We start from the raw sequence: 13,919 nt of genomic DNA, 5'->3' as shown, positions 1-13,919 counted from the left end.
CCCTCCAGGACCGGCGCCTTCTGCGTCGAGAGCCAGCAAGGGAGGGCCGCCGGACTCCCCCATGGCCATCCTAGATGCACTGGCTGGTGCCCGCTCAGAGGGAAGGGAGGTCCTGCAGCACCTCCTTGGGAGTGGTCGCTCCTCCGTTACCGATTCCCAGGCCACCTCCGGTCTGTCAAAAAAGTGTGTTTTAACGCCATGCAGTACCTTAAGGTGAGCCGGGAAGAGGAGCATATATTTCACATGCAGCACCTTCAGTTTTTGTTTCACCTGTTTGTAAAAGCGTTGTTTGGCCTGAACCTCCCAAGAGTAGCCCGGAAAGATCAAGATCTACACATTTTGAATGCAGAGCTCTGACTGAGCTCTGGCCTCACGCATAATGGCGTCTTGGTCTCGGTAGTTGAGGAAGCGGGCAATAAAAGCACTTGGTGGTGCCCCGGGCGGGGGTCTAGCAGAAAGAGCTCTATGTGCACGCTAAATGGCAAACCATGTGGACAGTGTGTCAGGGGCATCCATGATTTAAGCCACGTCTCCAGAAACTTGACAGGGCCAGAGCCGTCGGTCACCTCCAGGAATCCCACAAAGCGCAGGTTATTTCGTCTTGAGCGGTTCTCAGCATCAACAGCATGCTGCTGTTGCTCGTGGGTGCGAGTTAGGAGACAGGACACCTTGGTCTTAAGATCGCAAACCTTGTCTTCCACTGTGGATATGTGTGTTTCTCTCCCAGTGAGCCGTACCGAGGCATTTTAAAGGTCCTGTCACAGCAGCGCCATGTCTACACTCATCTCTCCGATTTTGTTCTCGACCACTTCCTGAGAGGACTGCATGGCTCATAGGATCTGGTCCGTGTCCCCATTGTTCTCGTCTGCCTGGGATGGAGCCCCGGTGGCGTCACCCCCCCGGGGGTCCAGCCTGAGTGGTAAATTTATCGATGTGAGTTTGGGAGGAGGATGGCTTCGCTCGTTTGTCTTTCCCCATGGTGCAGGGAAGATTTGCAACAGGTATATTATGTTCTGTGGAGAACGTCCGGGGCCCCAGCGAGTTTCAGTTCAGTAGGATTATAGACCCTTAAGGTAGTACTTCTATCGATACCTGAAGAGTGTGGTCGCCAGCGAGCAAGGTCCAGCGGGTAAGCCCAGCAGTCTTCCTCTTGTGTTTGTTTGGGCCCTGGAGTATCCTGTCAGATACAGGACCGGTGCGCCTCCCAACATCAGGACCAGAGGCTGCCAGGAAGTCTCCCACTGCCCCGGGATCCGTTTGTGCGTCTTGGCACCAGCCAAGCAGCTAACCTGTGCCCCGTGTCCGCACTGGGTTTCTGCCTCAGGCGGTCCGTCCCATTAAAAGCCTCTGTCCCATATGAAGTCCAGGCGGAGGGCTCAGGACCATGCCTATGTTGTGGGCCTCCATCGTGGCCCGAGTCCTGCCCTCACCAACAGACCTCTGCCATTCACAGGCTTCAACCTCGGTGCCTCCACACCATCCAAGGTGCCAAGGGAAATCGGCAGCACCCCATGCCAGGCCATCCAGGGTGGCTGCCACCTCTCAGTGTCGCCATTGGGCAGTGGACTATCAAGTTCAAGCAAGGGGTTACGCCCCTCCAGGAGCCGGTGGCTGGCAGAGCACCCCAGGTCAAGAGGATTCACCTCACCGCCCCGGACAGGTGCACCTCTCAGGCTGATGCCATCAAAGCCTTTGTGGCCGACCGGCCTCTCCTCGTTGCAGGATGGGGCAGTGTCGCTGCACCAGGCCATGTCGGCAGTCAGCCCAGCAAATGGGGGCCAGGCCGACACCAGGGTCACCACAGCTCTTGGGCCCCTCAGCAGCCAGTCGTCGTGCGTGGGGGTATCCGGGTAGCGCCACCCAGCGCCAGCCGGAGCCTATGGGGTGTCCGCCATCTTGCTCGCTCAGCGTCCGGATTCTGCGACGGTCCAGGTCTTTATGGGGAGTTTGCGACATCTTCCGTTAGGTCCACGGTTCTCCTGCACCGGGGCAAGGCTTCCAATGCCAGTCCAGTGGGCCCCCATGCAGCGTGGATGGTGGCGGAGGGATCCGGAGCACTCTCAGAATGTGACCGCCATCTTGACGCCCTGAGCCACACTTCCAATTAAGTATTTTTTTTTTTAGTACTGGGTGCAAGTGGTCACTTTTTTCAATGAATGACTAGACTGACCTAGGAATAAAGAAACTCTGAAAGAGTTTCTTTATTCCAGACGCAAATGTGTCAATCCAGCTAAAAGGAAATTTCCGACGTTGAGCATGAGATCATCAAAGCATGGCTGAGGCTGTCAACTGACTGGTGGAGCGCAACAACCTCATTAAGAGTGCCAAAGTAATGCTGAACAGGTTGGCACGAAAGTTACCCACCCAATCAGGAATTTTTCACTCAGGATCTTCACCTATTAAAAGCAGTCAAAATCTCTAGTTAAAAAAAAAAGAAAAAACACACAACAACACAAGGGTGGGCTTGCAGTATATCAGGATTTTCCATGTAAACAATTTCTGAGGGTGTCCTCATTTGTAATTACTGTTTGTTTGCAACTTAAGTTAGATTTCATTAATTACAACTTGTGGTCCATTCCTTTAAACAGTAAATGTATCTCAAATTATAGGTGGAACGACACTGTGTAGTTTTCCCACATTCATTACTGGTAATTAATTCATCCTGATGTGGAATGAATTTTGCACTCTTGCATTCAGACTAGAGACTGAGGATTTCTGTAATTCAACTTCTTAGGAGGAATTTGTACTGTATTAAGTACCTCTTAGGATACCTCGCTCTTACTGAAAAAACTGTTGCTCGCCTTAGGATTTTCAGCATCACAGTATTCACAGCGTTAGAGGGCCATAAGAATATTTTTCACTAAAGCCATATGGGAGACTTTCTGGGTCAATGGCAACAATTTTGCCAAATGCCTCAAGGCAGTGTGAATATAGAACAGGGAGAGGTGGTGGGAACTTGTTTATAGTGATTGCATAAGTGTTACAAATCTGTTTGGTGCTTTTTTCTTTGAAGCTGCTTTGAGGAGGCAGAGTTATACTGGGGTGGCTACTCCAATATAAAAGTGTAGTCACAGAAGTTCTCACTCATTTGCACAGCAAGCATGGATTGGGGCAGTGAGGACTATCTCCCATTATCTGTCCAGAAAGCCTGCCTGGTCTTAACTCTTTTCTCTCTACGGTGCTCTAAGATCGTTTTTTCAAACAAGTGTCAGTTTAGTACTATGTGCAGATCGATTCAGTGTGCATTAAGAGATACCTGCAAGTTCGCTGGAAAAGTTTACCACAGCCACGCAGCTCTCGCTACCTCTTGTGGATAAAGGCAGTTTGTTTACTTGGAGGCCAGTTTCCTGGTGCTTCAGCTGTTAGCCATCTTTGTTTCTCTTTTACAATTAATACAAGGAAGTGACTTGCCGTTTTAAAGTGCAAACCAAAGCCATTTTCTTCCTTTATGGTGATGCACATGTGTACATGGTCTGTTCTCAAGGTTCTCGGTGAAATCTATAAACCTGAAGGCGTCTATTAAAAGAAGAAGGGTGTGGCAATCCGGGTTTTCGTTGTCACCCGACACCTTTACTTAAAAATGCATCATAACTTTAACACATGGGTGTCCAAGGTACATCTAGGGCGATTGAAGGCATAGCAGAATTTAAACAAACTAACTTGAAATGAATCATATCCAGATTCTCTGCATGCACATTTATTTTATGTGCTACCTACACAAGTTGATCCTTACCAACAAAAGGTATCCCATATCTGCAGCTGCTGTATATTGTGGCTAAATAACATTGACAAAGCCTTGCATAGGCGAGATCTATTGGTTTTGAAAATGCTTGGTATGGAATGCCATATGGTAAGTTATAAGTGTTTATATAGTGTTTACAAAGGCTAAAGTGCTAATGTTATAGAATGCCCTTGCCAAGGTGTTACCGTACCCAGATTCAGAAGCATTTTAGGACCATACAAAACTGTCAAAATGTGCTGTATAAATGTGCAGAATGTAACATGTAGGTAGACAGAAAAGTTCACTAAGCTACAGCTTTTGTTACAGTCATGCTTTAGGCTATTACTTTAGATGTTACTTTGGGTGTAATGGTTACAAAAGAATCAAAAAAAGCACTCCTGATTGCTTGTTTAGTAGTAAAATATAGAAATAATCAGTGTTAAGTGAGTTTTCTAGTGCTTTTGGCCTCTGTGCCTCTGCATCTGCTGCACCATTCAAATTGTGCACTCCTAGAGCATGCAAGGTAACTTCGCTTTTGACTGCTTGTTTAGTGGTAACATCTAGTAATAATCAGTGCTCAATGGGTTTCGGTGCTTAATGGGTTTCCCAGAGCTTTTGTCCCCTGTGCCACTGCACCCGCTGCACCATCCAGAGTGCCTGCAAGGTAACTGCACTCGTGACTGCTTTTTCCAGTAGTAACATGTAGCAATAACAAATACTCGGTGGGTTTCCTGCAGCTTCTGGCACCTGCGCCACTGCACCATCAAAATCATGGCCTTGATGCCTGCAAGTTACCAGCGCTTGTGACTGCTTACTTAGAGGTAACCTCTAGCAATAATCAGAGTTTGGTGGGTTTCCTAGAGCTTTTTGGCCCCTGTGCCACTCCACCTGCTGCACCATCCAAATCACAACCCTAGCGTCTGTAAGGTAACATGAGGAAATTGTGTATATCTAGTAATAATGTACGTGTTCTGAAAAATGCACAGTTGCAGATGGAATACATAATTATTTTGTAGGTAAGCAAACACAAGTTTTCATTAAAAGTGCCTTTAAACGTATCCAGCTCTCCACAGATGTCATAAATAAAGGATATGCTTTACACATCAAAGTGACAACCAAGCATTGTTAGTTTGTGTTATAATGTGGCTTGCTCTTTTCGGTGAAAAGATCTTATCCTATGCTTGTAAGTGAATGAATGGGCCATAAACAGTGTATATTCCTCAACATCACCATATGTTAAGCTGATGCTGAGACCGCAATTCTATTTTGTACTTTGTTCCTAAAAATGCAGTTTCACAAATCAAGTGGACTCAAAGAAGAATTTTGCAAAAAACATTCAAATGTTTTGTGCAGATGAAGGAAAATATACCTTTTGAGATGGGTCTGTTTAAAATTAAATTAAAAAAGGGCACAGGCAGGCTCCATGGAGAAAGGCTGTCACTTTGAAGTCAACAGAAAGCAAACAAAAATAACCAGGCTTCCACAACTACACAGTCTGCCCAGAAAATGTGATAAATAAGAAAAAGATTTAAAGGCCTGTTGACAGAAAAGAAGTGTGTGTAAGTATTTGGTGAACACAGCCTTCGCATTGTGCGGGACAAACTGAACCTGGAGAGCCTAAACAAATACAGCCAGCAAATGGGAAGGAAGAAAACACGTGTTACAAACCACAAAGCCAATGGCAAAATGCACTTCTAGGTCAGTTTTCTGAACGTCTTCAAGATGTCTTTAGCAAATTAGACAGCTCTGCTACAATGCAGGAGACTTGAGGCTTTCAGAGAAGTCTGACAGCCCTTAATCTTTCTCTTTTGAGTGGGTTACTGAAATCAGTTTCCTTTGATCGTGGTTGGTGAGACTAGTGTGCTTCTTTAAGAAAAGAGGACAAACATTCCCATCACCTGGGAGCACAATAACCTCCTCCCAGGTTTGAGGATACAAGATGGGACTTTGCAAGAGGCTAGGTGCTGGTGTGCTCTTAGTGGAGACAAATGCTCGTTGCTGGGGAGGGCGAGAGAATTAAGCACTAATAAATATGCAACACCTAGATCAATCATTGGCTAGTTCTTGTTTTTTGTTCTTTTTTTGCAAGAGACTGAGTTCAAAGACTCAACGTGCTAGGCACTGGTGGACTGCATGCATCTGGTGTGTTAGACATCCTCCTGAAAAGTATTTTGGGAATTGTGGGGAAATGACATATGCAGAAGGGAGATAGCATAAAGGTGTAGTAAGAAAGGGGACCTAAGAGCATCACAGAGTTAAATATTGCAGAAGAAAGTGGTGTGAAAGGGAGAACTATAGTGTCTGAAAAACTCGGAAGGCCGCTACCCCTTCCACAGAGCTTAGTAAACTTTAATTGATCTCATATGTCAAAAATTGAATCATTTTAAGTTATTCGCAACAATATTACTGATGTTCCTGTATCCCATACAGCTAAAAAAAAAAAAAAAAAAAAAAAATCACTGGCAAAGCCAAAAGGTCTAGCTTGTTTTAGGTACAAGTGTTAGTTGTAGACATGTTTGGATTCAATTTAGAACACTTATTGGAAGGATGGCAACAGATACACTATATAATAGTTTGTAGCAATGTTAATTACTATAAATGCCAGCCTCCTTCTCAACAATTCACTTATAATACCAGTGTTCTACTGATACTGCAGAACATCAAAGTACAACTACTGCAGTTCCCTTTAGTGCTCACTCACACAGTGGTCAAGGTGCTGTTAAATAACATAGCACACCATACTTGTATCATAGTAAAGGAAACAGCCTTTAAAGGGTTGGTTGTAAAACTACTGTGCACTAGAGGGAGCTTGGACCAAAAAAAATAAACGAATCTCTCTGGCTCTTTGCGTTTCCAGAGCCATAGGGCTCCAGCACATGGGTAATCTCGCCTCACGCCCGCAGGAAGACAAAAATGTTGCAAGAGAGTTCCAAAGCTTCAGTTCACACTGGTAACTGCAACAAACTCTTGCAAGCCAGCAGAGATCTGCTTGTGTATGAACTCAGCTACAGGCACCATTAAGGCTGTGTGTTAAAGAGACCACTAACAGGACCGAGGCTCACACGAACGAAAGCTATTAACTCATAAGATCTTTATCGGTTGGCTTGCATTATTCTGAACCATAATTACAGGCCCTGGCTGTTTCTGCACCAACAAAAGAGGGCTAAATAATTCCATCGTGTTGACGGTGGGAACCTGCCTTCGCTACTACTCAATGACACAAAAACCTACAAGATATCTGTACCTACCAGGCAGTATATACTGCATATAACAAATATTTGACAGTTCTGGGCCGCTAAGGCGGCTAGCATTGAACAAAGGAGCCAGTTACATGATTACGGGAGACTGCAGCCATTTAAAGGATGCAGTTCAAATACCACCAATATAATCTCGGTTTCCCATCCTTCCGAGCCTGGTAAACAGAGTAAGATTAAACTGGGTAATGGCTACAACTGCTATTTGCCAACACAGAAAAGTAAGCAGGGTGGTGTTGTGATCATCTATAAAAAATAAAAAAACAGCATATTTAAGTCTATACTGTCACAATACATCGCCTCACTTAAATGTGAGGATTAATTTATATCATGGATCAAAGAAACGCTGTTTTTCAGGATGTAATCATATGTCAACAGGCACCTGCTCAGCGCCAGGATACCCTCGCAGGTAATAGTGCGCTTTACAAACACACAACACCTGCAGCGCACTTCCTCTCCCCCTGCCCATGCCGATAAATCCCGATATTTGTGGCAGTTTGTGGTTGAGTTTCTTGGCCCTGCAGTTTAACCCTTGCTTCTTGTTGATCCTGCAGTAGAATGTTTACCTTCACCCTGCTACACTGCGATAAACAACCATTGCTTAGGTTCTCTTGTCCATTTGCTGAACATTTGTTTTGAACGGTGGCTTGTCTTCAATAAAAAATATTTTTCTGCCGCTCTAATAGTAACGTTGTAACTGTCTAAACTGACGTTCATATACAATTTTTATTGATTCCGAATAGACTTTTCTCCATCCAATTTCTACGAAACGGAGAGCGTCATTTTTCAAAGCTGGTATGACCAGATACAATAGTTTAATTTAGACTCACTTGGAATGCTCTCTATAACAGCAACAGCATTCAGAGTTGTGGTCAGCCTGTTCTTAAAGCTTTCATGAACAAAGACTGATTATGTGTCATTTTTTCAGCTGTCACTAGTTGCAAATCAGAGAAATTTGATGGGCAAGGTCAGTAGAGGCGTTTTTCGTTCTCAGTGAGCTTTTACTTACACTTGACAGACCTGGTTTTAAGGTTATTAATGATTTCCATAACTTTAAATGGGATATAAAAATGGTCAGACCAGAGTGAAAGTAATGGCAAGTCTAGCTGCAATCTTGAAGAAGAGCTAGAAACAAACTCCATAAAACAGGTAAGCTTCCTAGAAAGAACACTTAGACCCTCATTACGACCCTGGCGGTTTGTAACCGCCAGGGCCGCGGGACGCGGTGGCACCGCCGACAGGCCGGCGGTGCCCCGCGGGGCATTCTGACCGCGGCGGCTTAGCCGCGGTCAGAGAAGGGAAACCGGCGGTCTCCCGCCGGTTTCCCGCTGCCCCCAAGGAATCCTCCAAGCCGGCGCAGCTTGCTGCGCCGGCTTGGGGATTCCGACTCCCCCTCCCGCCATCCAGTTCCTGGCGGTTCTCCTGCCGGGAACCGGATAGCGGGAGGGGGAGTCGCGGGGCCCCTGGGGGCCCCTGCAGTGCCCATGCCAATGGCATGGGCACTGCAGGGGCCCCCGTAAGAGGGCCCCGCTTGTATTTCACTGTCTGCATTGCAGACAGTGAAATACGCGACGGGTGCAGTAGCACCCGTCGCACCTTCCCACTCCGCCGGCTCGATTACGAGCCGGCTTCATGGTGGGAAGGTCGTTTTCCCCTGGGCTGGCGGACGGCCTTTGCCAGCCCAGGGGAAAACTTGGAATGCCGGCCGCGGTCTTCAGACCGCGGTGCGATATTCCTGCGGCGCAACTTTGGCGGGCGGCCTCCGCCGCCCGTCAAAGTTGTAATGAGGGCCTTAGTCCCTTAGAACCAAATTAAAAGTGGACATACTGTCCAAGATAAAACAGTGTTTTTCACCATAAATTTCATCCACCTAGAGATTAGTCTCCAAATATGAAAAGTACCAAACCAGTGAAGACATGTGATTCACAAATTTCTCTTACCAAACGAAAAATCAGCAAGATTAAGAGGGTGATATAATAAAAATCACTCTCCCTGATAACCCAAAGGCAACCTGAGCTGTAAACAGTAAAACACCAGCAGACTTACTGCCAACCTGCCCCTCTACTACTTCTTGCATGCATCTCGAAACTCTGGTTGGGCATATCCCTAATTTACTGCAAAAAAAAGTCCTGAGTAGTTCACAAGTGTCCCGTGCTACATGACTCAAACATAGGCCTTTTAAAAATGTATTCATGCTGAGCTGGAGTCCTAGCCAACAAAGTAATCATTTTAAAGCTGCTTTTCATGAACTGAGACCACTCACAACTGTAAGTACACATCAAACATACTTTCAAATGTGACAGTACGTTTATTGCACTCATAACTCTGGAGTTCTGTAGCATATAACAGAGGAAGCTCCCAGCATCGTATACACTTAAGGGCTCTCTTCATTACTGGCCCTGCAAACCTGTAAAATTCTGATATCCTCCCCTCTGCTTCAGTGTTGCTTTTGCCTCGTCAATCCAAGGCTCACACAAATCTGATTCAGACACCCACCCATCAAGGTAGTTACAGGTCTTAACTTCCACTATTTTTAACCCTGAGACCTGCCATGAAAAGAACGATGGCTGAAACATGTAGACCACATTTGTGAGACGTGATGGTTGTCTAATTTGCCCCTTGCATGTCCACCTATTTTTAAACCTTTTTTCTTATAATTAAAATTGCACTTGTTAGGGATAGGAGGTAATTTTAACTAATCTGACCGATCCCACCACATTCCATAACCACAGACTCTTCCCCCTGGTGGAGGTTATACCTATGTGGATTACCCCATATCCAGGTAGGAGGACCGATGATGATGCTATCTGCTACAAGTACACCAGTGGATATCATATACACTTTTGAAAGAAACTATTGGATGAGAGTCTCCAAAACAATTTTCTTGAGACTCTAGAGCTCATAATTGTTTGGGTTTACGCCCCTTTTGATTTTCTAGCATCACGTTTGGGAGCTGATTCTTTGAGATATAAAACGAACCTTAAAAAGTTAAATATGTATGTAAATGTACTGTGGATTTACAAAGTGCAAACAGGAAGGGAAACTGCAGGACACAGAGGCACTGCTACAAATAACATAAGGTTTTACTGGCTCTTATTTGTGAGTATTTGTTGGGAGCTTCAATCCCTACATACATATTTAACACCATGTTCCTTCAAATAATTGAAAACAACACGAACTGCAAAAATGAGCCACACAGTGCCTCAAAATTTAAAGTACAGTCTATCACCAGGTATCTAATTCAAAAGTTGCAGATACTGGAATAAGATATGGGTTACGGAGGCAGATACGAGTTTACATAAATATTTTAACCATAGGGTTCTGTAACTGATGACACTGGAGCAAGCTCATTCAGTAATCCCAACCAATTACAGCACATTTCCCATGTTAATATCGGACAGAAGATTATTTTCTCAGCACCACCTGTCAATCATTCTGAATGAGCCGATCAACTACCATGTCTGTGACAATCACAGGCCCTCGATGTCTCCTTTTTATGGAAGTCATTTTCCATTACAATATGAGAAGATAGGAGGCTCTTCTTACCAAAGTGGGCTGCTGGTGTAGAGTTGGAAATAGCAACATATGTGACATCAACTTGGACCTACACTAGAAGGAAGTGCACTATGTAGGAGGAAGGGCCATGACAATCTCTCCAGAAGCTCACCAAGAGCAGATATAAGTGGGGCACCATTGAAGGATATAAGTGGGTGAGCCACTGAAAGCCCAAGCCTGACTGGCTCAGATCTGGGTCCTCTTGGAACCACGAGTTGAAAAGGAGCAGAATGTTTTCGCCTAGTGACCTAATGGCTACAGCTGTCGATCATACTATGGAAACCTGGTTCAGATCTAGCCTCAGCTCAGCATCCTGTGAATCATACCTGTGATGAAAAAATGTGTAATATAGCCTGTGTCTGTTTTGAAGCCCTTGTATGTCCTTTGGAAAGGTCTGACCTATGATAAACTGCTAAATTTGAAATGTGGATTCTGTCTGTAACCGTGCACCGGTCTCATTCTCCAAGAATTAAGGACAACGTGCTAACCTTTCATCTCAGAAAAAGAAACCCATTAAGTGGCTCAATTGCAGAATGTGAAACTGGAAAATCTGGGACTTTCCATGACTTACCTAGATTTACAATATTAGGCAAATACATCATTTCACCGAGCCTCATTTTAGTTCCTGGTCACATATGTGAGCACCTTCAAATATCTGAGTTCAGGGTGTGCCCTGTACGAAAAAAACGTGTGTTTTATTTAATAAACTATAACGTTGCTCTATCTACATTACGAATCTATGTCACATCTACAGTGCACAAATGATTTACATCTGTGTTCACTTTATGGTATTGTTGTCAAGCCTAGGTAGGAATGTTCCTCGTTTAATGTTTAAACACTCACTATTAATAAATACTTAATGTAGATACAATCTGGCGTACTAATGTATAACTCTATCACGTGTTCATGAAATTAAGTATCTTTACATTTTTAAAAGTACTATCATATTGTAATATGACGCGTGTTGTATGATTTAAATAGCAAATATTTTCAAGGTTCGGCTCGTGCTCGGTGTTGACACTCAGAGCCAACCCTTGGCTTGGCTCTCCTTGATTAGTTGTTGGCTCACCCCCCTCTATTGAGGGACAACCGTCACAAAACAAAGGCGACCTCAAATGTAAAAAGATGTATTTAAAAAGTAGTACTTGACGGGGGGAAACAGAAGTGCAGCAGCTAATTGCCTCAAAGTACCCGTCTGCTGTTAAGAAGCACCAGTACTCTCTCACCAAAAGTACAGCACTCGTTCTGGGGAGTGCTAGTACTCTGCCGTTCACGTTAAAGTGCAGAGACTTCGCGGTGACAGTAGTACCTGTCCATGTAAAGCACTGAATTCAAGTTAGCAAAGGATGTTCAAGCGAACAAAGGTTTGAAGTCCTAGAACTAAAGGCTTGGTTGTCACGGGAAGCGTTGTGTAGAGCAGCACTTAAAATTAGACCAAAGCCAGTAAAAAATGTCATGCATGACACACAAACAAGCTCTTGCTGTTATGTACATGCAGATGAAAGCTTGACGATCTCTTTGAAATTTGCATCTTTTCAAAGTACTTGCGAGTCCGGTGACACTGTGGCCAATTCGTCTCCACATTTCAGGTGTAAATTCCACGGCTTCTGCTCGCTGATTTAACAGTTGAGACCAAAAAAGAAATAACCGTGCGGGGAACAATGATCCTAAGCATGTAGCACCAAGTAGGAGCACAGAAGGTCAGCATGACTGATGTTTAAATATTACAGCACGTCGATGACATAATGGGATAGTTTCTTACAGAACATTAATTTCAGAGACGGGGTGCAAAAAAAAACATCTTTAGCACAGGATGTCAAGCAGGGAGGAACTGGCTTTAAAGTAAGTCCATCTGAGAAGGCACGCAAACTTAGAAGTGGAAAGTGTACGTTGAGGGCGAATGGGGTGACAACTAAAAATTGTACTCGCAGTCAGTGGGGAAGTTAACTAAAAGACGAATTAAACTAGCTGGAGGAATATGGCGAGGCCTCGCGATTACGGGGTTCCAGGACGTTTATGGAAGAGGTTGGAGAATGACGGGTATGGAGCCACGCCACACAAAAACACGATAGTTGCACCTGATCACGTGTCACAGTCAGACCTAAAGGGTCGGATTGGGACAGAAAATAGGTCAGGCAACCAAATAAAAGCACAACCCATTAGTGAATTAGAAAGCTAAAAACAATGGTCCATGTTTGCAAATTGGGGGACGTTTTGTACGTACAAAGGCACGCTGTAAAAGTGTTTAGGAAGGTACGGAAGACAGCCTGGATTTAAGCTTGCTACAAGCATTGTTTGTTTTAATATCAGGAAAATCAACAGCAAAAGCTGACCCAGCAAGATCATAAACCAAGGCCACAAACAACCAAAAAAAACAGACCCACACGCTGACCCGTCAGCCCACACAGATCGATTCCCTACATGCCAGTCTGGCCCTGCTCAAAGATCTGGCCCTGCTAAAAGATATGCCTCTCTCGAACCAGCTCACCAGGAACTATACCTTAAGTACTGGTCCTCCACCTCTCCCATGTTCAGGTGTCAGTTCTTCGTTGTGTTCTCTGTACTGGATGCTCGCAACACCCTCCAGAGGCGGAGGGTCCTGAGACCAACCCTTTGACGTACTGTCATTTAGACTGCTTTCACGTGAAATACCCTCATCACTCACGACATTCCCCCAACATCACTTTACATCCTGAAACGTATAGCTACGTCTTTATGCAACTGACCTGCAGCACTGGGTGAAGCTGGGGAAAGGGACACAAACTGGAAACTATGTCATGGTTCTTAAGTGGCCCGTAAAACACATTGCCCCCCTCTCCCCCTCTCAGCCTGCCTCACCCTGTGGGTGTTGTCCTTCAATTTTGCCACCTCGGTCTCCTGGACATCCAAATTCTCGTTGCAGAAATCACCGCTTTCTTGAGCTATGGCGACTCCTAACTGCAGCACAAGTAGAAATGCCCCCCAGACACAAAGTCTCGGGGGGTCCGATAACAGACTTATCGCAGCCGACCGCATCCCTGCGTTCCTTACAACTCTACACATAGGGCGCCCACCCCCTGCCGCTACCATCGGCAACACAGTATGAGAATGAGCATGTTGATTAGAGCAATCACCGGTCACTCATCCCGGTTCGTTCGCGCTATTGGCTAAAGCTCCCTTCCTCACAGCTTTGGAACGGGAGCTGTGGCGTATGAAATCACTAGAATTTATGACACATCAGGCGCTCTGCCATCTCATTGGTCATCACTGGGAGATGCTCCTTTCTGATTGGATAAAATCTTAGGTTTACACGTTACGTCCTCGAAAAAGACGAATCCAAAATAGACTTCAGATGAAGTACCTGCCCATAGCACCTGCTCAACCATCCAACCCGGAAACTGATAAGACAC

General features: G+C 45.1%; 1 protein-coding gene across 1 annotated transcript in view; it reads right to left on the bottom strand.

Moving 5' to 3' along the window:
* SORT1 (sortilin 1) overlaps positions 1-13,635 on the bottom strand; it is a 484,851-nt gene extending 471,216 nt beyond the window's left edge. The window contains exon 1 of the mRNA XM_069238373.1: positions 13,369-13,635. Within this exon, the coding sequence (XP_069094474.1) occupies positions 13,369-13,599 (231 nt within the window). The 5' untranslated portion in view covers positions 13,600-13,635. The remainder of the gene's footprint in view (positions 1-13,368) is intronic.
* Between the last annotated feature and the right edge of the window lie 284 nt (positions 13,636-13,919).

This window comes from Pleurodeles waltl, chromosome 6, assembly GCF_031143425.1.
Source record: "Pleurodeles waltl isolate 20211129_DDA chromosome 6, aPleWal1.hap1.20221129, whole genome shotgun sequence".
NCBI lineage: Eukaryota > Metazoa > Chordata > Amphibia > Caudata > Salamandridae > Pleurodeles > Pleurodeles waltl.
Note: the sequence above shows the minus strand (reverse complement) of the source record. Positions and strands in the feature narration are given on the sequence as shown.